General features: G+C 35.9%; 1 protein-coding gene across 4 annotated transcripts in view; it reads left to right on the top strand.

Annotated features, from left to right (window-relative positions):
- The window catches only part of SANBR (SANT and BTB domain regulator of CSR), a 66,091-nt gene that overhangs the window by 18,465 nt on the left and 21,126 nt on the right, over nucleotides 1-26,500 (top strand). For all 4 annotated transcript variants that reach the window (XM_082426617.1, XM_082426618.1, XM_082426616.1 and 1 more), the window contains 8 exons: nucleotides 95-153; nucleotides 1,595-1,755; nucleotides 4,623-4,709; nucleotides 6,030-6,140; nucleotides 9,338-9,461; nucleotides 11,861-12,013; nucleotides 24,616-24,761; nucleotides 25,637-25,733. In XM_082426617.1, the coding sequence (XP_082282743.1) occupies nucleotides 95-153; nucleotides 1,595-1,755; nucleotides 4,623-4,709; nucleotides 6,030-6,140; nucleotides 9,338-9,461; nucleotides 11,861-12,013; nucleotides 24,616-24,761; nucleotides 25,637-25,733 (938 nt within the window). The remainder of the gene's footprint in view (nucleotides 1-94; nucleotides 154-1,594; nucleotides 1,756-4,622; nucleotides 4,710-6,029; nucleotides 6,141-9,337; nucleotides 9,462-11,860; nucleotides 12,014-24,615; nucleotides 24,762-25,636; nucleotides 25,734-26,500) is intronic.

Below are 26,500 nucleotides of genomic sequence, written 5' to 3'. Positions count from 1 at the left end.
GTAACATCCTCTTTTAAGGTGAGAAGGAGCCTGTTCTAAGGAGATTGAGGTACAAATCAGAAGGAGAATTTAATTTTTCTCTCTTTTTTTTTAGAGCCAGGAAATGTCATTTCAATTCTTATTTCTTCAGAATTTTTGAAAATGGATTCATTAGTAAGTATTAAAAAGAGATTCAAGCTCTTCTATTCACCCATACTTGATTTAACATATAACTTGATGTTTCCTTCAAGTATCTGGAAAATTCTAAGACATCTTCCTGAAGTAGCTGTTAATTCAAGAGTGTGATTCATTAGAATAAACTGCTGGTGTTTGGAGGTACTTTGTTCTATTGGGAAGGCTATTGTTAAGGCTACTATATAGCATTAGTATATGATGCCTATAAAACAAACAATTTATCCTCAAGGGAGGAGTTAGCTGTTGCATTAGATGAAACTAAACAGAATTAATTTTACCCCAAAAGGGATTTTGCTCTGAAACCAAATTAAATGAAAATTAATTGGAATACATTTGTTTTACTATTTAAGTAATTGGTTTAAGCATGTTTTACTTATTTGTGTCTTTCATTTATAGTTCAGTGAATTAAGAACAAATACCCAACTACTAAAAAATGTAATTTTATATGTGTAAACCACATGCTCATGTCTGTTGTTTAAGAATAGTTGATAAAACATAAAAGCATAATATATACATATACATATCAAGCTCTAACATTAAATATATTTGTTTTTCTTCTTTTTCCTTTTATTTAATAAATTTCTTTATTGTTCAAATGTTTTTTATATGTTTTTGTGGTTTAAATTAACATTTAAATGAATATTTGCTTTTAACCTCTGGTAAACTAAGCAGAGCAAAATACCCCTTTGCTGTGTTAACAGATGTGAGTTTATTTGTTTGAAGTTTTATTAGTTCCCTGTATTCTTTGTACTCCTTAGTCCCTCTCCTTTCAGTTGTTGGTATTTATTGCTTCAGGGGAGGGTTATAGAAAAAAAGCAGAGACTAAAAGAGTCTCTGAGTTTTGATTTTTGAAATCTAAGCCCTAAAGGATGATTTTTATGCCATAGCAAAATATTTAGAAGAATGCATAATTAACCAGTGCTGTTTTTCCCCAAAACCCAAATCTACCTCAAAAAGTAAATAAATATACCTCACAGTGAAGAAAGGGGAAGAAAGTCAGAGAGCAAGCACAACACAACTGAGAAAACCCTGAAGTGACTGAAATTGTGTTTCTGCCACTCAGAGAAACGGAGGCTTAAAATTATCACTAAGTTTAGTTATAGGAAGTCACATATCTTGTACCCTTGAGTTTGTGGACTAAAATTTGTATCTGCCACAGTCATGAAAGATGTTCATTACATTATCGTTCGAAATATTCTAAGAAGTGTGAAAATTATTTTTCTAGCTGTGTTTGTACAAATTTGGCCTGCTAGACCACTTTGGAACAGTGTAGATTAACCCAAATAGGCAGAACTAAGTTATTGTGTAGCAATACATGGATTAGGCTTTTAACGAATCTTACCTTTGAAAAGTATTGGTATGACATTATCCTTTATGCTACTATCTTCAATATTCATTTTCTATTGTGTTTTTTGTTTAGGTTGAACAATGTATTCAGTATTGCCACAAAAATATGAATGCCATAGTAGCTACCCCATGCAACATGAACTGTATTAATGCAAACCTTCTTACACGTATAGCTGATCTGTTCACACACAGTGAAGTTGATGATTTAAAGGACAAGAAAGATAAGTTTAGGAGGTAATTTTTAAATTTTAATTGAATTAATTTATTTTTTTAAAACTTTTGGTGGCACCGCACAGCATGTGGGTCTTAGTTCCCTGACCAGGGATCGAACCTGCACCCCCTGCAGTGGAAGCACAGAGTCTTAACCATTGGATCACCAGGGAAGTCCCTAAATTTAATTTTAAAAGTAATGTTCCTATTAGAAGAAATGTATTATTTCTATTTCATTTTAGTAAAAATTCTATATTTAGAATATATTTAGAAATCTATTTCCATTTTATTTTAAATGAAGTAAAATATATCCTGAGCCAGTGGCTCAGGTAAAAATTAGTAATTAAATTGGTTACTCTGAATAAGGCACATATAAGCAGATTGTAGTGGTGAATTATGTTAAAAATTATTAAGACAGGCCTTAGTATGAAGGGGAAGAGTGGTATGAGATGAGGTCAGCAGCACTTAGGGGCTGTTTAAGTCATAGCAAGGAGTGTATACTTTATTCTAGGTGGAATGGAAGCAGAGGAGTGGCATGATCTGATTTGTTTTTAAGAGCTCAGTCTATTCTATGTGGAGAATAGACTATAAGAATATAAGAAGCAAGACCTATTAGAAGTCTAGTGCAGCAGTCTAGTGAGAGATGAAAGGCTTTGGACTAGAGTGGAGGCAGGGGAGCTGGAAGAAAGTAGATGGATTCAGAATATGTTAATAGAAAGATTCGACAGATTTTCAAATGGAATGATGTGGGAAGAGAGAGAGTATTTTAGGATAATTACTAGGTTTTAAGGTTGAGCAACTAAGCGTGCTAGTGTCATTAATAGAGAGGGCAATGACTGGGGTGAGGGGAGTCAGGAGATGGGTTTGGGTCTTGTTAAGATTATTTAATATATTTAATATACTTCTTGGACACACAGGTAGGATGGCAGGGAGATAGTTGGATATGTTAAGTCTGAAGTTTAGGTCAGAGGTCAGGGCTTAAAATAGAAATATAAGAGTAGGTGAGGTTTGAAACCATGGAAGTGAATGAGATTGCCTAACAATACCATATGTTCTCCACTGAATTGCAGTGGCACCCTTTACTGTAAATCAGGAGACTATACATGTGAGGTCTCTTTCTGAATTCTCCATTTTGTTCTGTTCATTTCTTTGTCTGTACTTTTATCAGTAGCACACTGTCTTAAGTACAGTAGCTTTCTAATATTTTTTGGTATCTAGTAATCTGAATTCTCCAGCTTTGCCTTCCTTCAAGATTGATGTTTTGGTCATTTTATATACTTTGCATTTCCATATGAATTTTATAATAAGCCTGCCCATTTTCTCTTTCTTTCCCTCTCATACACATACATACACACACACAACCCTGCAGATTTGAGGGTTAATATTCAACCTGTAGATTTGGAAAGAGACATCTTAATAATATTGAGTCTTTCAGTTCATGAACACGGTATAACCCTCCACTTATTTTAGCAATGTTTTATAGTTTTTAGTGAGAGATATTTTTCCTTTTTTAACTAAATTTATTCCTAGGCATTTGAATTTTTTGGTGCTATTGTAAATGCTATTTTTATTTATTTTATTTTCTAACTGTTAGCAAGAGAGTATTGATAAAGACTGTCCAACATTTGGAGGTTCAACAAGGGAGGAGCCAGTGAAGAGCCTGAGGAGGAGGAGCCAGGGGGTCAAAGGGAAGGCAAAAGGAAGGAGGGTTTCAAAAAGGAGGAAGTGATTAAGTGGTCAAATGTGTGGAATGCTGCTACCATGTAGAGTAAGATGAGAACAGAAATGTGGCCAATTGGATTTAAACAACTTTTTTCCAGATGTTTTGCTCTGAATGATTGCAGAAAAATTCAGCAGTAGCTACTAAAGATAGGTAGGCTCAAGAAAGGATTTCTTTTTTTAAGAAGGGAGATACTAGATTATATTTATATATGCTGATCAGGATGAGGATGATTCCTTACAGTGGGAGAAATTGATAGTGCAGGGAATTATCTAAGAGTTTAGTCCTTAAGGGGAATGAGACACAGGGGAATTATCCAAGAGCTAAATACTTGAAAATGGAATCAGGATCCTAAATCCAGATTGGCCTTTATTTTTTATTTTGTTTTGGGGGGGGCGGTTTTTGCTCATATTTATTTTTTATTTTTTATTTTTTTAAACATCTTTATTGGAGTATAATTGCTTTACAATGGTATGTTAGTTTCTGCTTTATAACAAAGTGAATCAGTTATACATATACATATGTTCCCATATCTCTTCCCTCTTGCATCTCCCTAGATTGGCCTTTAATAGCAGACATTACTTGAGAGAAAATGGAGACAGTCAGGGTGTACACTTGGAATTAATGACATACTTAAAAGACTTAAAGTTCATGCAGAACATTATTATATTATGCATAGTAATAAAGTATTAACATTTATTGAATGTTTAATACTGTCTGGCACTCTTTAAAAAGGACTATCTCATTTAACCCTCATAAAATCTTATGCATTTGAAATTACTAACCCCATTTCATAGATGGAGAAAATAAGGTTCAAAGATGTTAAGTTGCCAAAGATCACATACCAAATTATTGATAGACCCCGGATTGTTAAATTTCCAAAATCCTCGGTCTTGAATATTCCTTAACAAAGGACTGAAAGAGGGGTAGATATCCATCTGTCTCATTTTTCTTGTGAAAATGGATTCTTGATCAGGCAGTTCTCATTAGTAGGTTTATTTACTTAGAACACTAAAAATTTATTAAAAATTCCCAAGGAAGGGCTCTCTAAGGATTTATTAGTCTTATTTTCTACATGTGCAGATAGGTCAGTGTTTATTTTCATCACTATCAAGTAACTTTAATAAAGTAGATATAAAAAATTAATTTGTTGTTCATTTGTTCTTAATAGTAAACTTTTTTGTAAGAAGATTGAGAGACTATTTGATCCTGAGTACTTGAATCCAGATTCTCAGAATAATGCAGCAACATTATACAGGTACAGTGATATGTTTTTCTTTGGTATGCTATATAATGCAGCTAAATTCTTTAATCTTACTACGTTTGAAATTTTCTTCTTGGATGTTTTTGTATCTTCTTTTTTGTTGTTGTTTTTTAATTTTTAAAATTTTTAATACAATCTTAATTTTTAAAAATATTTATTTATTTATTTATTTATTTTGGCTGCACCCGGTCTTAGTTGTGGCACATGGGATCTTTAGTTGCAGCATGAGGGATCCTTTAGTTGTGGCATGCGGACTTCTTCAGTTGCGGCATGTGAATGAACTCTTAGTTGCGGCATGCATGCGGGATCTAGTTCCCCGACCAGGGATTGAACCTGGGCCCCCTGCATTGGTAGTGTGAAGTCTTACCCACTGGACCACCAGGGAAGTCCCAAATTTTTTATACAATTTTTAAAGGTTACTTTCCATTTACACTTATTACACAATATTGGCTATATTCCTTGTGTTGTATAATACATCCTTGAGCCTATCTTATACCCAATAGTTTGTATCTCCCACTCCTCCACCTCTATTTTGCCCCTCCCTACCCTCTCCCCACTGGTAACCACTAGTCTGTTCTCTGTATCTGTGAGTCTGCTTCCTTTTTGTTATATCCACTAGTTTGTTGTATTTTTTAGATTCCACATATAAGTGATAATATATAGCATTTGTCTTTCTCTGACTTATTTCACTTAGCATAATGCCCTCCAAGTCTATGTATGTTGCTGCAAATGACAAAATTTCATTTTTTATGGCTGAGTAATATTCCATTGTGTGTGTGTGTATATGTATGTGTGTATACCACATCTTCTTTATCCATTCATCTGTTGATGGAACTTAGGTTGCTTACGTATCTTGGCTATTACAAATAATGCTGCTATGAACATTGTGGGGTGCATGTATCTTTTTAAATTAGTTTTTTGGGTATTTTTTTTTTTTTTTTTTGGATATATACCCAGGAGTGGAATTGCTGGATATGGTAGTTCTATTTTTAGTTCTTTGAGAAACCTCCATACTGTTTCCACAGTGGCAGCACCAATTTACATTCCCACTAACAATGTACAGGGGTTCCCTTTTCTCCACATCCTTGCCAACATTTGTTATTTATGTTCTTTTTGATTATATCCATTCTGATGGATGTGAGGTGATACCTCATCGTGGTCATGATTTTCATTTCCCTGATGATTAGATGTTGAACATCTTTTCATGTGCCTTTTGGCCATCTGTATTTCCTCTTTGGAAAAATGTCTATTCAGTTCCTCTGCCCGTTTTTTAATCGGGTTGTTTGTTTTTTTGATTGTGTCTTTGTGTTATAGATGCTGTTTGTGTAAGAAACTTTTAACAAAAGAAACAGAAAGAAGAATTCCTTGCATTCCTGGAAAAATCAATGTGGATCAACACGGAAATATTATCTACATTCATATAAGGTGCAGCGAAAAGAAAATACAGCTTTTTAAATGTGAATTAATAGTGTATTTATTAAAAGCAAAACTACTCTTATAAGGAATAGGATAATATCTTTTCTGCACATGATCCAACTTTGATTTACAAAGGTGCTACTTTCAAAACAAAGTTGTTGTAAAAGCTTTATTTTATCTTGAAAGATATTCTGATCAGTGCCATTAAAATGATTTCTTTTCACTAACAGATTTTAGTTATCTATTATATAAGTGTTTTTGAGAAGACAACCAAATTTACTTTCAGATAAATTTTGGTTGGTGAGTGAGGCAAATTGTCTTTAAAATTGGATTTTTCATAATTTATTCTTCATACTTTGTCAGTATTCCATTATTGCATAGTCCTTTTTAATTCCCCTTTAAGTTCAAAACTAGTTCTCATCCTGAGTTGGGGAGTAGGGAGAGAGTGTTATAAATTGGTATAATGTCTCAGGATAACAAAAACTTTAAAATATATATGTATATTCTCTGACAGTATCCTACTGCTAGGAGTTTATTCAGAGAGGTAATGCTGATTTGTGAAAGCACTTAATAAGGACATTTATTGCTCTATATAAATAAGAAAAAGTAAAAAAAGCACTGAAATGATTAAGTGAACTAAAAATATATCTGTAAAATTGTATATCTATATAAAACGCATCTAGTCAATTCTTAATATGCAGCCTTTGAGAATGTAAAAGAATATATACTCACACAGAAAATTGTTAGTGGTAAATTAAATAAGAAAAAAACCAGGTTATAAAACAGAACTAGAAACATGTTCACTAAAATGTTAACTGTGGTGTTACCTTTGAGTGATAGTATTATGGATGATTTTCGTTTGCTTTTTGCTTTTTTTCCTATATTAAAAATGTACAGTACTTTTACTAAAGAAAAAACCCTACAAATGTTAGATTTCATATTTTAAACATTAAAACAGAAACACAGAGAAACACATGACATTTGACCCTAGTGTTAGTAATAGCACAGTCAACATTAAAATATTTCATTTTCCTCTCCATATAATAAAGGGAATATTCATTAGTTATTATAAGCACTTGGGATATATATATATTTTTTTATATAGCAGGTTCTTATTAGTCATCAATTTTATACACATCAGTGTACATGTTAATCCCAATCGCCCAATTCATCACACCACCATCCCCACCCTCCCCACGGCTTTCCCCCCTTGGTGTCCATACGTTTGTTCTCTACATCTGTGTCTCAACTTCTGCCCTGCAAACCGGTTCATCTGTACCATTTTTCTAGGTTCCACATACATGCGTTAATATACGATATTTGTTTTTCTCTTTCTGACTTACTTCACTCTGTATGACAGTCTCTAGATCCATCCACGTCTCAACAAATGACCCAATTTCGTTCCTTTTTATGGCTGAGTAATATTCCATTGTGTATATGTACCACATCTTCTTTATCCATTCGTCTGTCAATGGGCATTTAGGTTGCTTCCATGACCTGGCTATTGTAAATAGTGCTGCAATGAACATTGGGGTGCATGTGTCTTTTTGAATTATGGTTTTCTCTGGGTATATGCCCAGTAGTGGGATTGCTGGATCATATGGTAATTCTATTTTTAGCTTTTTAAGGAACCTCCATACTGTTCTCCATAGTGGCTGTATCAGTTTACATTCCCACCAAGAGTGCAAGAGGGTTCCCTTTTCTCCACACCCTCTCCAGCATTTGTTGTTTGTAGATTTTCTGATGATGCCCATTCTAACTGGTGTGAGGTGATACCTCATTGTAGTTTTGATTTGCATTTCTCTAATAATTAGTGATGCTGAGCAGCTTTTCATGTGCTTCTCGGACATCTGTATGTCTTCTTTGGAGAAATGTCTATTTAGGTCTTCTGCCCATTTTTGGATTGGGTTGTTTGCTTTTTTAATATTGAGCTGCATGAGCTGTTTATATATTTTGGAGATTAATCGTTTGTCCATTGATTCGTTTGCAAATATTTTCTCCCATTCTGAGGGTTGTCTTTTCATCTTATTTATGGTTTCCTTTGCTGTGCAAAAGCTTTTAAGTTTCATTAGGTCCCATTTGTTTATTTTTGTTTTTATTTCCATTACTCTAGGAGGTGAATCAAAAAAGATCTTGCTGTGATTTATGTCAAAGAGTGTTCTTCCTATGTTTGCCTCTAAGAGTTTTATAGTGTCCGGTCTTACATTTAGGTCTCTAATCCATTTTGAGTTTATTTTTGTGTATGGTGATAGGGAGTGTTCTAATTTCATTCTTTTACATGTAGCTGTCCAGTTTTCCCAGCACCACTTATTGAAGAGACTGTCTTTTCTCTATTGTATATCCTTGCCTCCTTTATCAAATTTTATACCTTTTTATCTTGAGACTTGATTTACCTTTTGAAAATTACTTCCATTTTGACAGCAATAACTATTAATATTACTATGTGAAAAAATGGTTATTAACTTTGATATCCATTTTTGTTGTTTTATTCAAAGTATTTTCTTGCAAGTCAGCTGTTGATGACATTTTTCAAAAATGTCTTAAACTTAAAACAGATGTAATTTCTAATAACATGATGGCATTTTGTTATTTATTGAACTAAGGACAAAAATAACAAAAGTTCAAAAAGATTGGGGACTTAGACAAAAATAGGAACCTGTTACATATGACCATAGCAAATGGAGTTATAAGCCTTGCCTGTTTTTTTAAGTTTATATCACATAACTTAAAAATGTGTTATTACCAAGACCTGATTTTGCATTACTTTATTACTCAATTACTAGAAAATGCCTTGTGAAAATAATATAAAGAACTAATACATTAATGGAATGTTTAGAATCACCAATAATTAATAACTTATTTTATAATATGTACAATTAGAATAAAAGGTTCCATTTAGCAACATAAGCCTAAGTCCCAACTGTTAGCCTGCTCAAACTATATTTAATTTATAACCCTTCATCTAGCATAGTAAAATAATTTGGCATTCAGTCTGTCACAACTTTTTCTGTTGTCCACGGGAAAATAAAAGAATAAACAAACTCCCAAATGAAATTTTATCTACCATGCAGTGTAGTCCATTCCACAGCCGTCTTTTGGGGAATGTTCTTGGAAATATGTCACAAATCTTAAAATATTTGTTTAAACCAAATTGTTTATATTGCTTGTGTGTAAAATAATATAACAACTGAGGCTCTTTTCCCCAGAGATAAGACTTGGGATGTTCATGAGTATTTGAATAGTCTTTTTGAAGAATTAAAATCTTGGAGAGATGTATATTGGCGCTTGTGGGGAACAGTCAACTGGCTAACTTGTTCAAGATGTTATCAGGTGAGTTTTGTCTTTTTTTAATATCCTGCTCTGCAAACATTGAGAGCAGGCTCTTTTGATATATGCTGTTTAATTAGGGTGTGTTTGTACAATATCTGACATCTTTTTAAGAAACTAGTGTCAAAACGATGGTGCTATTAAACATTGCTTGCATCTGACTTCATTTCTCGTACTATGGTTCTTCCTCTTTCTTATTTCCATTGCTGAAACAATCGATGACTTGATGAATTTTTATAAAACCAACAGGTTTTAAGTGATCAAATCCATTTTTTTCAATGGAAAAAAGATAATGGAATTCTTACTGCCTTCCATTATTTCCAGCCAAACTGTTTCTCTGTTAGCCCATAAATTTCTTTAGAAATTCAGAAACACCCTTGCAGATAGGATACTATTGAGATATGCCCTTCTTGTTAAAATAATTGTGTTACCAAAAAGGTTTTGTTCATTTTCTTCTAAATGAAGTCTATCATAAAAGCACAAGAAAGCTTGCTATTTGAAGGTACCTATAATAAATCCTTTTCTGGAATAAATAGATCTTTATTGGTCACAGTCATTCCAAATTAGTCTTATGTATAAATCCAGAGTGTTCTACATAAAATTTTTAATGAATCCCTCAGGTCTCCCAGCCCCCAGTTCTTTTCCTCTCTCACTTGGGTAATTATTTTCAGTACAAGGAAGGAAGAGCAGTGGACTCCTATGTCCCCACAATTTTTAAAAGCTTGATTTATTGAAGTATAATTTACATACAGTAAAATTTATCCTTTTTGTGAGGTTTGACAAACTCATACAGTCATGTAACTACCACCACAATCAAAGCATAAACCACTTCTGTCAGCCTAAAAAATTCCCTCGTGTCCATTTTTAGTCAATTCCTTCTTCCACCCCAGCCTCTGACAACCACTGATCTGTTTACTGTCTCTATAGTTTTGACTTTTCCAGAATGTCATATAAATAGAATCATACAGTATTTAGCTTTTTGAGTCTAGCTTCTTTTACTTAGGAAAATGGATTTGAAATTTATTCACATTGTTGTATCTATCAATTTGTTCCTTTTTAGCCTTAGGTAGTAGTCCATCATATGAATATATCACAGTATGTTTATCTACTTACCAGCGAAGGACTGTAGGTGTTTCTAGTTTGGGGCCATTATGAAGAAAGCATCTATAAACATTCCCATACAGGCTTTCATGTGAATATGTTTCTCTTGGGTAGTTACCTAGAAGTAGGATCGCTGGATTGATGGTAAACGTAAGCTTAACATTTACCATGCCTAACAGTTTCCCAAAGTCCCCGAACCACTTTGCATTCCTTCCAGCTGTGTATGGGAGTTCCAGTTGCCCCACATCTTCACTAGCACTTGATATTGTCAGGTTGGTTTTTTGGTTTTTTTTTAACTTAATAGCTATGTAGTGGTCCTCCCCACAATGGAGTGTCGCTTATAATCAAGGATATCGGGCTTCTAAAACCTGGCTTGTTTAGCATGTCAGAACGCAGAAAATTTGAAGGATTTTTTTCCCTTCTTCATAGGAAATTGAGTCTTGATTTATAATATTTAATATTTTACTATGGAGAGTTCATAAACTCATAAAATAGTTTGTATGCAAAATACTTTGTATGAGTGTGCACCTTATAGATTTTATCAGATGCAGAAAATTTTAATTAAAAACTATTATTTGAAAATCATAATTGGAACTAACAACTAAGAATTCTGAATTATAGACTATCCTTTCTTGCTTTTGCGTTCAGGATCTTTTTATTTTCTTTAAATTATCTTACCAACTTATAAACATATCTGAAACATGACTGTTAATTTTATAATTAAACTTCGATAAGATTTTCACCAGTGATTCAAGGTTACTCCATAGTTGTCACTAATACCGATGCTAAGTATTTACCTTAAAAAATATGTCAAAGAATAAGTGAGGCAAATTTTTATTTAGTTTTTTCCATTGGAAAACCTCTTATGTGATTGACCAATTATAAAATTAGATGTACATCAAGATGAATTTAATTCATATGAACTTAAATAGTGTTTTTGATTTTGTTTTTTAATAGCTTTATTGACGTATAATTACGTGCCATAAAAATCACTCACTTTAAGTGTACAATTTTCTGATTTTTAATAAATTTACAGAGTTGTGCAACCATCACCACCATCCAACTTTAGTACATTTCCATCACTCCAGAAAAGATCCCTCATGTCCATTTGCTGCCATTCCCCAACCCTGTCTCACTTTTAACCCCAGGCAACCACAAATCTGCCTTGTGTCTAGAGATTTGCCTTTTCTGTACATTTTATGTGATGGAACATACAGTATGTGGTCTTGAGTGAAGTATTTTTGAGATGTATAATTTCATTGTGGGAATAATACTTGATTTTACGTATTTCTTTTATTCAGGCTTTTCTGTGTATAGAGTTTTCACATTGTCAATATCACTCAGAAACAGTGATTTATCCTACTGCAGGAAGTTCGCTAAGTACTGTTGGCACTGGAATCTATCCCTGCTGTAACCAAAAGGTTCTTCGGTTTGACCCCACTCAGCTTACAAAGGTAAATTCTGAATGTTGCCCTTTTGTAATTACAGCACTCACTAACACTTCGTATTTAAATCTTTTCCTCTTTTAGTGTTTTTAAAATGTAAATATACATTCACATAGAAAAGACTTAAAGCAATGCATAGGTAAGTATAGTAAAAAGTAGAAATCTCTCTTCACACCACTCCCTCACTCTACATCTCTTCTTAGAGGTAACCACTGTTCACAGTTCCTTTCAGACCTTGTTTTATACGTTTCAGGCACAAACTATATGTTGTTTTTCATTCTGGAAATAGGATCAGACTATTCATGTTATTCTGTAGTTTGCCTTTTTCACTCAATAATATAATTAGGTGATCATTCTGTGTAATACTAACTGCTGTGTAATAAATACTCCAAGCTGTGCATATTTCACAATTTATTTAACCAGTCTCCTATTGATGAACATTTAGGTTGTTTCCAGATTAATAATATTACAGTGTTGCAGTGAACATCCTTGCACATATATCTTGGTGCAATGTATGAGTATTGCCCTAGCTTAGAGTCCTTGATCACTAACATTTTTGAAAATGTTATGTAATTAAGTTTCGTGAGTGGACGAAAGGAACCTTCAGGTCTTCATCATCACCATCCACACAGTAAATATTTATGAAGTGCCAAAGTTGTGTCACAGACTGTGCAAGGCAGAGAGTAGTGTGTAAAATTGGGTAGTTTCTGCCTTCATGGAGCTTACAGTTCAGGCAATAATGTCAAAAGTGGGGGAAAAGCAGGCAAAGGAATGTTTGAAGAATTTCTGTAATAAGCTGGTTTGATCTGGCCCTTGAAGTCAAGGAAAGCCTCCCTCCTTAAGGAGTTGGCATAGAGATCTGAAAGGTGGGTAGGAGTATGTGAGGCGAAGAGGAAGGGAAAGAGCCCTTTGGTCAGAACAGCAAGGCCAAAAGGAACACAGTGGGTAAATGAGACTGATAGAAACCGTGCCTGTTGTAAAAAACATGCATGGCTCAAGACGGGGCTGGAGAGGTCAGTAGGTGTCAGCCATGCAGGGGCAGGACCTCCTAGGCCATGCTTTAGTTTCTTCTTTATTTCAGATTTTGAAAATATCAATTGTGTATGGAGAACGGCTTAGGGAATAGTCAGTGGAGTCAGGTACAAGAGGAACTATCAGAATAGTCTTAGGGAGATGACGGTGACTTGGACTAGGGCAGTGGAGACAAAGAGAAATGGATGAATTCAGTATTTAGGAAGTAAAACTGAATTGACTTGTTGGATTATTTCACAGAGGGGATTGGAGGAGTCAAGGATGACTCAGTTTCTTGCTTCTGCTACTGGATAGATGGTGGTGCTATTCACTGAGGAGGAAAATAACAGAGGGATCAGGTCTGGAGAGGAGCTCATGAGTTCTGTTTTGGACATTTTGAGTTTGAGGTACTTTATGAGATAACCAGGCAAAGAGTGTTAGATACGTGGGTTTTGGTGCTTAGAGAGTGGCTAGGCTATAGATAATAATTTCTTTTTTTTTTTTTAAAGATTTATTGATTGATTGATTGATTGCTATGTTGGGTCTTCGTTTCTGTGCTAGGGCTTTCTCTAGTTGTGGCAAGCGGGGGCCACTCTTCATCGTGATGCACGGGCCTCTCACTATCGTGGCCTCTCTTGTTGCGGAGCACAGGCTCCAGACGCGCAGGCTCAGTAGTTGGTGGCTCACGGGCCTAGTTGCTCCGTGGCATGTGGGATCTTCCCAGACCAGGGGTCCAACCCGTGTCCCCTGCATTGACAGGCAGACTCTCAACCACTGCGCCACCAGGGAAGCCCGATAATAATTTCTAAGCCTTGCAAATAAGTGATAATTGAAGCCAGCAGGTATAGGTGAGCATAATAGCAGAGGGTCTACAACAGAGCCTAGAGAAACTCCAGCATTTATTGGCTGGATAGAGAAGCATGATCCTGCAAAGGAGAATGATCAGGAGAGGACAGAGTAAACCAAGAATGTTGTCACGAAAGTCAAGGGAGCAGTATTTGAAGATGGAGAGAGTGTCCACGATGCCAATTATTGCTAAGAGGTCAAATAAAATAATGAAAGAAATGTGTCTTTTGGCTTTGGTGACCTGGAATTCTTAAGTGCGAAGAACTGTTTTGGTGGAGTGCTAGATTCAGAAGCCAGATTAGTATGGGTTGAGGAGTGAGTAGAAGAAAAACAAATGGAAACAGTGTGACTAACAACTCTTTTGGGAAATTTGAGAAAGGGAGAAGATGGATCAATAATTAAGTTATGGATATTTATTGTTTCTGTCTTTTTAAAAAAATTTTTATTGGAGTATAGTTGATTTACAATGTTGTGTTAGTTTCATGTGTATAGCAAAGTGAATCAGTTATGCATATACATGTATCCGCTCTTTTATATTCTTTTCCCATATAGATCATTACAGAGTTTTGTTTTTTTAATATTTATTTATTTGGCTCTACTGGGTCTTAGCACGCAGGATCTTCGTTGCCACATGTGGGATCTTTTAGTTGTGGCATGCAGGATCTTTGTTGCAGCATGCGAGGTCTAGTTCCCTGACCAGGGATAGAACACGGGCCCCCTGCATTGGGAGCACGGGGTCTTAACCACTGGACCACCAGGAAAGTCCCATTACAGAGTATTGAGTAGAGTTCCCTGTGCTATACAGTAGATCCTTATTAGTTATCTATTTTATATATAGTAGTGTGTGTATGTCAGTCCCAATATCTGTTTTCTACATCTGTGACTCTATTTCTGTTTTGTAAATAAGTTCATTTATACCATTTTTTAAGATTCAACTTATAAGCGATATCATATGATATTTGTCTTTCTCTGTCTGACTTACTTCACTCAGTGTGACAATCTCTAGGTCCATCCATGTTGCTGCAAATGGCATTATCTTCTTTTTTATGGCTGAGTAATATTCCATTGTATATATGTACCACATCTTCTTTATCCATTCGTCTTTTGATGGACATTTAGGTTGCTTCCATGTCTTGGCTATTGTAAATAGTGCTGCAATGAACATTGGGGTGCATGTAATCTTTTCAAATTATGGTTTTCTCTGGGTATATGCCCACAAGTGGGATTGCTGGGTCATATGGTAGTTCTATATTTAGTTTTTTAAGGAACCTCCATACTGCTCTCCATAATGGTTGTACCAATTTACATTGCCACCAACAGTGTAGGAGGGTTCCCTTTTCTCCACACCCTCTCCAGCATTTATTGTGTGTAGATTTTTTGAGGATGGGCATTCTGACCCGTGTGAGGTGATACCTCATTGTAGTTTTGATTTGTGTTTCTCTAATAATTAGTGATGTTGAGCATCTTTTCATGTGCTTTTTGGCCATCGGTGTGTCTTTTTTGGAGAAATGTCTATTTAGATCTTCCACCCATTTTTTTCTTTTTTTAAAAAAATATTTTTATTTTTTCCATTCTTTTTCAAATTCTTTTCCTATTTAGATTATTACAGAATATTGAGCAGAGTTCCCTGTGCTATACAGTAGGTTCTTGTTGGTTGTCTATTTTATTTTTACTTTCTTTCTTTTTTTTTAAATTGAAGTCTAGTTGATTTACAATGTTGTACCAATCTCTGCTGTACAGCAAAGTGACTCAGTTATACACATACATACATTCTTTTTTTTTTTTTTTTAATTTTATTTATTTATTTATGGCTGTGTTGGGTCTTCGTTTCTGTGCGAGGGCTTTCTCCATTTGTGGCAAGTGGGGGCCACTCTTCATCACGGTGCGCGGGCCTCTCACTATCGTGACCTCTCTTGTTGTGGAGCACAGGCTCCAGATGCGCAGGCTCAGCAATTGTGGCTCACGGGCCTAGTCGCTCCGTGGCATGTAGGATCTTCCCAGACCAGGACTCGAACCCGTGTCCCCTGCATTGGCAGGCAGATTCTCAACCACTGCGCCACCAGGGAAGCCCCATACATTCTTTTTTTATATTCTTTTCCATTATGGTTTGTCACAGGATATTGAATATAGTTCCCTGTGCTATACATTAGGACCTTGTTGTTGGTTATCTATTTTAAATATAGCAGTGTGTACACTTCTGCCCATTTTTTGATTGGGTTGTTTGCTTTTTTTGATATTGAGCTGCATGAGCTGTTTGTATATTTGGGAAATTAGTCCCTTGTCGGTCTCATTATTTGCAAATATTTTCTCCCATTCTGTGGGTTGTCTTTTCGTTTTGTTTATAGCTTCCTTTGCTGTGCAAAAGCTTTTAATTTTAATTAGGTCCCACTTGTTTATTTTTGTTTTTATTTTTGTTTTTATTTTCATTACTTTAGGCGGTGGATCAAAAAAGATATTGCTGCGATTTATGTTAGGGAGTGTTCTGCTTATGTTTTCCTCTAAGAGTTTTATAGTATCTGGCGTTACATGTAGTTTTTTTTTTTTTTTTTTTAATGCACAACGTAAGAGTTGTGAGTTTGAGTTTTTTATTTATTTATTTATTTATTTATTTATTTATTTATTTATGGCTGTGTTGGGTCTTCGTTTCTGTGCGAGGGCTTTCTCTAGTTGCGGCGAGTGGGGGCCACTCTTCATTGCGATGCGCGGGCTTCTCACTGTCGTGGCCTACTCTTGTTGCGGAGCACAGGCTCCAGATGCGCAGGCTCAGTAATTGTGGCTTACGGGCTTAGTTGCTCCTTGGCATGTGGGATCTTCCCAGACCAGGGCTCGAACCCGTGTCCCCTGCATTGGCAGGCAGATTCTCAACCACTGAGCCACCAGGGAAGCCCCTACATGTAGGTTTTTAATCCATTTTGAGTGTATTTTTGTGTATGGTGTTAGAGAATGTCCTAATTTCATTCTTTCACATGTAGCTGTCTAGTTTTCCCAGCACCACTTATTGAAGAGACTGTAGGAGAGACATTTTTAAAAGTCAGTAGAAAGGATCCAGTTGAGGAGGAGAGATTGATAGTACAAGGTTTATGAGGAGACAGGATAAGGTGCAATTTTAAGCACGTATGGCAGGATTCGTTTAGAGAGGAGGAAGGGCAGCCCCTCTATTATAACAGGAGAGAAGAGGATGGTTGCAGATAATAGTAAAATTGTGTTTTTGTCATTTGGATGATAAGTTGTTCTAACCTATTGTCTTTTCTGTTCTCTGTAAAGTAGAAGGTAAAGTCATCTGCTAAGAATCAGGGGGAAGGCACTTCCCTGGTGGTCCAGTGGTAAAGAATCCGCCTTACAATGCAAGGGAAGTGGGTTCGATCCCTGGTCAGGGAACTAAGAACCCACATGCTGCAGGGCAACTAAGCCCGCGTGCCACAACTACTGAGCTCAAGTGCCTCAACTAGAGCCTGCGTGCCGCAAACTACAGAGCCCACGTGCCCTGGAGCCCGTGCACCACAACTAGAGAGAGAAAACTCACACGCCATAACTAGAGAGAAACCTGTGCACCGCAACGAAGATCCCAAGTGCAGCAACTAAGATCTGAGGCAGCCAAAAAATAAAAATAAAAATAAATAAATAAATAATAAATAAATCTTAAAAAAAAAGAATTCTTTATTAAAAAAAAAGAATGAGGGGGAAGAGGGAAGGGTCCAAGGTTTGAAAGAAGTACCAAAGGTTTGAAATAGTCTTTTTGGAAACCAGGAGAGTGAATTTTCCAAAGAAATCTTGTAGGTTGTTAGGCAGTTTGAAAGCCCTTTGGAGATTGGTGATCATGAATTTACAGTGAAATCCAAAATGCCTTTTTATATTACTCTCTCCAGCAGTCCTTAGCTGCTTGAGTGCAGGCATGGAGAAAGTAGGTATTTGAGCTCATCCCGATGAGTATAATGAAATTTAGGGGTAAGGAATTTGGAGTATTAGCCATAAATGTTATTAAAATGATGGATCATGAAATTTAAGCTGGATTAGGAAATTTGTTATATTTACGATCAATTAGCAGTTTTGATTAGTCAGAAATTTTATTGCTGAAGTAATAAATAGGTTACCCTTATAATGTTCATGTTCATGTTTAAAGTTTTAGATAATGCTTTTCATACCAAAGCTATTTAAATGGGGCATGAGACTTTAAGCAAAATGGGATTCGCTTTGATAGGCCCAAGATAATTGCATTAATTCATGATTATTGTTATGTTTTGGCAGTAACATGGTTTAGTCATTGCATTTCTTTATGGTCAAGCTTCTGTTTTAACTGTCACATTTATATCACTTTGAACAATATTTCTAAGAGCTGTAACTCTTTGGCTTTTTGTTTTCTATTTACTGGTTGTATTGACTACTGATATTCCATTCATTGTGAGAAGATTCAGGAATAAATAGCAACTAAATTGTATTTTAAGTCTGGTGTGCAACATCATGGATATTGATTAAAGTGATTTCTTAGACTAAGTGAAATATAAATATCTCATTTGGTGAGTTATATTTCCAGTAATGGCAGACTAAGTAATTCAGACTAATCCTCCCATCAAAAGGTAACTAAAAAAAGACGTATGAAATATAAATGTAAAGATTATATTAATAGCATCAAAGAGCTAATGGGGAATTAGTGTTAAGATATAAGAGATGATGGGAACCCAAAGAAGTGAGCCAGCACTTAGGGCCATTTTTGTCCTGGAGGTGATGACCAAACTGAAAGAGACAGCTGAGAGTCTGGGCTGAGCTTCTGGTGCCCTATCAGGATTTAGGGGCATAGTTAGGATGCCAAGAATGGGGACATTAATGAATAACATCCCCAACCCTACACTTTGTGTTGGTATCCCAAAGAAAATAAGAGCAAATGAGAAGCAAACCATCCCTTGATTGAATAGCAACCTGGTTTTGATTTATTTGGGTAGCCTAAGAAATTCAGGCCCTGAACTTGGGTTAAGGTAATCCTGGATTGCCATGGTCCCCAGGCATCTGGAAAAAGCAGTAAACATCCTCTTTGAAGAAAGAGAACATTATTCTATACCTCAAATTATTTCTACAAAAAATTTTTTAAACAAAATATTCAGCGTACAAAGATAACCTGACATAGATGAAAATAAGTTACCAAGAATGGGAACAGCAGAACTTAGACAACAAAAATAAATGACAGAGAACTCACATATTGGAATTACTGACACATGATAAGATTACTAGTTTAAGTTGATAGAAGCCAAGTTCAGAAATTTTGGACAGGGAATTATAAACTATAAAAAGTGACAAAGAGGGACTTCCCTGGTGGTCCAGTAGCTAAGACTCCACGCTCCCAATGCAGGGGGCCTGGGTTCAATCCCTGGTCAGGGAACTAGATCCCACATGCCACAACTAAGAGTTCACATGCACACAACTAAAGATCCCTCATGCAGCAACTGAAAAGATTCCACATGCCACAACTAAGACCCAGCGCAGCCAAATAAATAAATAAATATATATTTTTTAAAGTGACAAAGAGTTTAAATAAAAACAAATAGAAATGCTACTACTGAAAAACGTAATAACAAATTTAAGATCAGTGGCAAATTTAACAGCAGCTTAGTTATAGCTGAAAAATTAGTAAAATGAAAGATAAAAGTCAGAAGGAACTATCCAGAATGAAGCACAGACAGACAAAATTATGAGAAATATAAAAAAAAGTAAGAGACCTAGAGAGTACATGTCTAATATTTTTTAATTGTAAAATAAACATAACATATATTTGCCATCTTTTTTTTTTTTTTGGTTGCATTGGGCCTCCGTTGCTGCACACGGGCTTTCTCTAGTTGCGGTGAGCAGGGGCTACTCTTTGTTGTGGTACCTGGGTTTCTCAATGCGGTGGCTTCTCTTGTTGCAGAGCACGGGCTCTAGGCACACAGGCTTCAGTAGTTGTGGCACATGGACTCAGTAGTTGTGGCTCGCGGGCTCTAGAGCACAGGCTCAGTAGTTGTGGCGCACGCACTTAGTTGCTCCGCGGCATGTGGGATCTTCCTGGAGCAGGGCTTGAACCCGTGTCCCCTGCATTGGCAGGCGGATTCTTAACCACTGCGCCACCAGGGAAGTCCCCATCATCATGTTTTAAGCGTACAGTTCAGTAATGTTAAATATATTCCTGTTGCTGTGCAGCCCATCTCCAGAACTCTTTCCTCTTGCAAAGCTGAAACTCTCTACCTAATGAACAATTCCCATTGCCTCCTGGCAGCCACCACTCTACTTTGTCTCTATGAAGTTGACTACCTCTATTGTGGAATCATACAGTATTTGTGTTTTTGTGTGAGAAGGTCTAAGTTTTTAATGGGGTTTACCCTTAGAAGAGAAAAAGAATGGATCAGAGGCAAAATTTGAAGAGATAATGGCTAAGATATTTCAGAATTATTGAGAGATACTAATTTATAGATTCAAGAATTTCATTGACTCCCAATAAGATAAGAAATCCTGTAATATACAACATGATAAATATAACTGTTATATATAAATGTTAAGAGAGTGAATCCTAAGAGTTCTTGTCCCAAGAGAAAAAAATCTTCTGTTTCTTTAATTCTGTACCTATATGAGATGATGTTCACTAAGCTTATTGTGATAATAACTTAATAATGTATGTAAATCAAATCATTATGCTGTATTCCTTAAACTTCTGCAGTGCTGTAGGTCAATTATGTCTCAATAAACTGGAAGAAAAAACATTTTTTTAGTTTAAAAAAAGAATGTCTTTCAGGAAAAAAAAAAAATCATACCCATACCTATCATAGTGAAACTGCAGAAAACAAAAAGAGCATTTTTAAAGCAACCAGAGGGAAAAAGTATAGAATCTCTTCAAAACATCAATAATTAGAGTTCACATCTCAGCAATAGCAATGGAAGCCAAGGTATAGTCCACTAGGTCTTTTTTGTTGGTTTTTATAAATTTATTTATTTATTTTTGGCTGTGTTGGGTCTTCGTTGCTGCGCACGGGCTTCCTCTAGTTGCGGCGGGCAGGGGCTACTCTTTGTTGTGGTGCGCGGTCTTCTTATTGTGGTGGCTTCTCTTGTTGCGGAGCATGGGCTCTAGGCACACGGGCTCAGTAGTTGTGGCTCGCGGGCTCTAGAGCGCAGGTTCAGTAGTTGTGGCGCATGGGCTTAGTTGCTCCATGGCATGTGGGATCTTCCAGACCAGGACTCAAACCCGTGTCCCCTGCATTGGCAGGCGATTCTTAACCACTGCGCCACCAGGGAAGTCCCTCCACTAGGTCTGCAGTGTGACAAAAGAAATAGTTAATAATCTAGAAAATCTGTGCCTTCCTTAAATATCCTTTGAGAATGAAAGCAAAATAAAGATTTTTTAGGCAAAGAAAAATTGAAAGGATTTGCAACTAGCAAACTTCTTTAAAAAGGAAATACTGGGACTTCCCTGGAGGTCCAGTGGTTAAGACTACACGCTCCCAATGCAGGGGGCCCGGGTTCGATCCTTGGTCAGGGAACTAGATCCCACATACCGCAACTAAGAGCCCACGTGCCACAACTAAGGATATCCCACATGCTGCAACAAAGATCCCACGTGCTGCAGCTAAGACCCGGTGCAGCCAAATAAATAAATAAATTTTTTTTTTTTAAAGAAAGGAAATACTAATGGATGTTCTCAAGATACAGGAAGGAATGAAGACCAAAGAAAGAAATTAATATATTGGTAAATCTAAATGAACATTAGCTGTATGAAGCAATGATGGTAAAACAATAGTGGTAATGCTTTATGTGTGTGTTTGTAGTAAATGTATAATTGCATTAATCATATAGATAATTTTAAAATAATTGTTATATACTATACATTTTAGTGTATAATATTAAAACCCATAATAATAGCCTATAAGTTGGGAGAGTGATGAAATGGAGTTTAAAAGGTCTTGCCTGAGGGAGTGTATTAACAAATTAGACTTTGATAAGTCGAGGATACATGTTATAAGTTCTAGGGTAACCACTGAAAGCATAGAAGAGTGTATAACTTCTGAATTAATGTGTGTGAAGGGAATGAGTGGAATGATAAAAAAGCAGAAACAAAAATTTAAAATTCTTACTAATAGAAATAAAAGGGAAATGATGTAATCTAATAAAGGATGCATAATATAAAACTTACAGCAAATATCACACTTGACAGTGAAATGTAGAAAAATTTTCCTTTGAAATTGGGAGCATGATAAGGATGCTCATTGTCAACATACTTCTATTCAAATTGATCTGGAGGTCCTGAACAGTATATTAACACAAGAAAAAGAAATTAAAAGGTTATAGAGATTGAATGGAACTCTCATAATTTGCAGATGATAATTGTGAATGTAGAAAACCCTGAAGAATCTACAGACAAATCATTAGAACTAGTAAGAATTTAAGATTGATCTATTAAAAATCGTTTACAAAAATCAATTGTATTTCTATAAACCAATGAGATTAGAAAATGAAATTTATAAAAAGAAACCGCTTACAGTAGCCTCAAAAATAAGTACCTAGGAATAAATCTAATAAAGTACAAGAACTCTATATAGAAAACATAAAACATTATTCAGAGAAAATAAAACTAAAAAATGGATTTTTATACCATGTCCATGGATTCAGAGACTCAATATTGTAAAGATATAAATGTTCACCAAACTGACCTATATAGATCCATGCGATCTCACTAAAAATCCTAACAGGTTTTTATCAGGAACTTTTCTAAGCTGATCCTGAAATATTTATGGAAATACAAAGGGCCAAGAATAGCTAAGATACTCTCAGAGAACACAAAGGTAGAAGTACTTTCTCTGCTCAGTATCAGAATTTATTATGTCTTAGGTAATTAAGACAGAGTGATACTGATAAAGATTAAACAGATGGACAAGTAGCAGAGAATGAAGTACGTTTAACCCTTGAACAACACTGGTTTGAACCGTGTGGGTCCACTTACACATGAATTAAAAAAAATAAAGACGTACTACATCTTTGTAGTACTACATAATTTGTGGTTAGTTGAATCTGTGGATTTTGGTATATACGGGGACTACTAGAACCGATCCCCCACAGATACCAAGGAATGTCTGTACTCAAAGCTACTTAGATACTGTGACAGAGGTGACATTACAGAGCAGTGGGCAAATGATAGACTTTCCAATAAGAGGTACTGGGACACTGGGATATCAAAATGGGGAAAAAATAGCCCAAACTATTCCCCCAAAAAAGCCTAAATGTGAAACAAAAGCTAATAAAGCTGGGAATTCCCTGGCAGTCCAGTGGTTAGGACTTCGTGCTCTTACTGCCGAGGGAGCGGGTTCGATCCCTAGTCAGGGAGCTAAGATCCCGCAAGCCGTGCAGGGTGGCCAAAAAAGAACAAAAAACTAATAAAGCTATTAAAAGATAATACCATAAAGGGAGAGATTTTAAATTCAAGTACATTAACTACATTAAATAAACTGAAACTGAGGAGACAAACTCACAGGTGGGACCAGTTATTAGCAACACATATCCATACAAGGTTCATATTAAGATTTTTTTTGACTTGTACAAATTAATAAGAAAACGACAATAGGAACTTCACACCAGAAAGTTCCTTGCTGTTCAGTAAACATGAAAAGGAGCTCAACCTCATTTTTAATTGGGGAAATGCAAATTAAAACCACAGATACCACTACATGCTCACCAGAATGACTACAATTAAAATGTCTCACTAAGTGTTATCAAGAACATAGAGTAATGAGAACTCTCATACACTGCTGATAGTAATTTAATTTGGTATACATGAGCACTTGTGCATCAGGAAACATGTAAAAGAATGTTCATAATACTACTACTTGGACTAGTTCCAAACTGGAAATAACCCATCCACCAGCTGTAGAATAGATAAGCAAATTGTGATTATTCATACAATGGCATACTGTCCATTAAAGCAAATGTTAGTTACATGTAGTAACATGGTTGAATCACAAAAACATAGTATTAAAACAAATGAGATGGGACTTCCCTGGTGGCGCAGTGGTTAAGAATCCACCTGCCAATGCAGGGGACACGGGTTCGAGCCCTGGTTCGGGAAGATCCCACATGCCGCGGAGCAACTAAGCCCATGGGCCACAACTACTGAGCCTGAGCACTAGAGCCCATGAGCCACAACTACTGAGCCCATGTGCCACAACTACTGAAGCCCGTGCACATAGAGCCTGTGCTCCACAACAAGAGAAGCCACTGCAATGAGAAGCCTGCGCACCGCAACGAAGAGTAGCCCCCGTTCGCCACAATTAGAGAAAGCCCGTGTGCGGCAGCGAGGACCCAATGCAACCAATAAATAAATAAATTTATTTCAAAAAAAAAAACAACAAACAAATGAGACAAACGAAACTGTAGTGTTTAGGAATACATTCTCAAGTGGTAAAAGGTAAAAGCAAGAAAGTGAGAACCATAAAAGTCGAGGTAGAGGTTATCCTTTGGGGAGGATGGAGGCGGCAATTATGGTTGGGAATGGGCCCAAGAGGAATCCTGGAGTATTGGCAATATTCTGTTTTTTAGTGTGGATAGTGTTACATGGTTATTTGTTAAGGTATACATTTATGTTTCATGCTCTTTTCTGTATGAATATTATTTTTTGAGATACTGAGAAAGGTGTAAAATTGTTAGTAGGATGGTATGACGGGGCAAAGAAGAACAGAAACATACAGCCGTCTTTAAAGGAATGTTTCTATAATGAACCAACCTCTCAAATTTAGTCTTTTATGTGACAGGGTTGTAAAGTGAAGGACCACATGGTTGCTCTTCGTGATCAAGGTGAAGGTGAAGATTTGCTGTCCTGCCCAACTGCCAGAATACTGGATGATCTGCAGAAACACAAAGATGTCATTCTTGTGCCTTTTGCTAAAGATACAGTCAGGTGAGGTGGGGGAAACGGTGTACTGCGGCTTTATTCAATGGTTCGCATCCTGGAATCCTCTACCCCCCAGTACCTCCCCAAATCAGTAATGGCAGTCATTTTCGTTATTTCAGAAAGCCTAGCTGAAATTATATGTTAGCTTACAATAAGAGCAAGCAGGTGTTCATTTGATAGAAAAAAAACCTCTAAATATTGGAAGTCCAAGGGGAAGAAAAACTAATAATAGGAGTTCCTGGTGATTCAAAGGGTGGGGCCCACACAACAATTTTAGAGGATTTAAAAAATTCCAAGTTACTGAAGCCCATCTTAGCTAACTGATGGAACTAGAAAAAAAAATTGATGGTTGAGGTTATCTTTGCATAAATTTGAACTCCTTGGATTCAGTAATTAATGAAGTCACTTCCATCATTTTACAGTTGCAGCAGGCTGTCAGGTTGCGGGTAGGAGGACTCTCTAATAAAAGCTGTTCTCAAAGCAGTATCCACCATAGCAGCCTGTTTCACCACCTGGCAGGTACAATGCTTGGAGGGAGTATAGTGGTGCTTCCCCCCATATGGAGTGACTTATGCTGGGGGAGTCACTAGATGCATTAAGAAATGTAAATGTTGAAGTGGCATACCTTATACTCAAGAACTGTATTTCTAAAGAGCAATTTATAAAACATTTGCAATAAGAAAAGATACTGTTTACATTTAAATTCTTAAGAAATTGGGGAATTCCCTGGCGGTCCAGTGGGTAGGACTCGGCAGCTTTCACTGGCAGGGCCCAGGTTTGATCCCTGGTTGGGCAACTAAGATCCTGCAAGCTGCGCAGCAAGGCCAAAAAAAAAAATCTTAAATTGAACACTTCTCCATAAAATGTCTTTTCCTTTCAAGTGATTCTGGTGGTCCCTGTGATGAAAAGGGTCTAGACTGTGATGTTTTACTGGAGCCAAATACACCATGGGGCCCCAAGAGTGGGGAGCTCAATGCTGTAAGTAGCTTGCTTCATTTATTCTTTATTTATAAAAACAATTGATAATATTTAATCTTTGACAGAAATTTGATCGGTTTAAATTAATATTGAAATTTGCCATTAATATGCATTAACTCTCATAACAAGGTATTATGCTGAGTTAACAGGACTATAAGGATGATACATTCCTTGCACTCAAAGAATTAATAATTAATCAACTTAAATTTGGGGGAAAAATATAGTCTTCAGGGTTTATTATGGACAAATAATGATTTGAGAAATGAAGATAGTATGAATGGGATTATTTTATCCCCTCCTAGTCCTGTAAACATTTTTTTGGTATGAAATTCTTTTTGTTAATTGTATTCAGTAATGCATTTAGTTTTTCCAGTGTTTCAAAACTGAGATATTTTCAAGGTGACTGGAAAGCTTTGATTCCTTTGATTCCTGTTACTAACAGCCAGGGAGTCTCTGTTTGCCTGTGAACTTCCTGTCTGTGTTAGTTGAAGTAGCATTTACTTGAGAAAGTGAAATATTCCATGTAAAATGCATTATAAACTTTAGATGGCTGTGTTTAATTACTAACATTTATTTATAAATTATATACAAAATAGCAAATTAGATTTCTTGAATATCCATATATAATCTGGTTCCTTAATTTATAATAGAATATAAACATTAAAAAGTGATTGAAATAATTCACAATATAAAATTATATTATCTCTATATGTGATTTACTTGTCCTTTGGAAATGACCCTAGGAAATGTTGATTTTTTTTTTTTCT

This window comes from Balaenoptera physalus, assembly GCF_965194825.1.
Source record: "Balaenoptera physalus genome assembly, chromosome: 15".
Lineage (NCBI taxonomy): Eukaryota > Metazoa > Chordata > Mammalia > Artiodactyla > Balaenopteridae > Balaenoptera > Balaenoptera physalus.
Note: the sequence above shows the minus strand (reverse complement) of the source record. Positions and strands in the feature narration are given on the sequence as shown.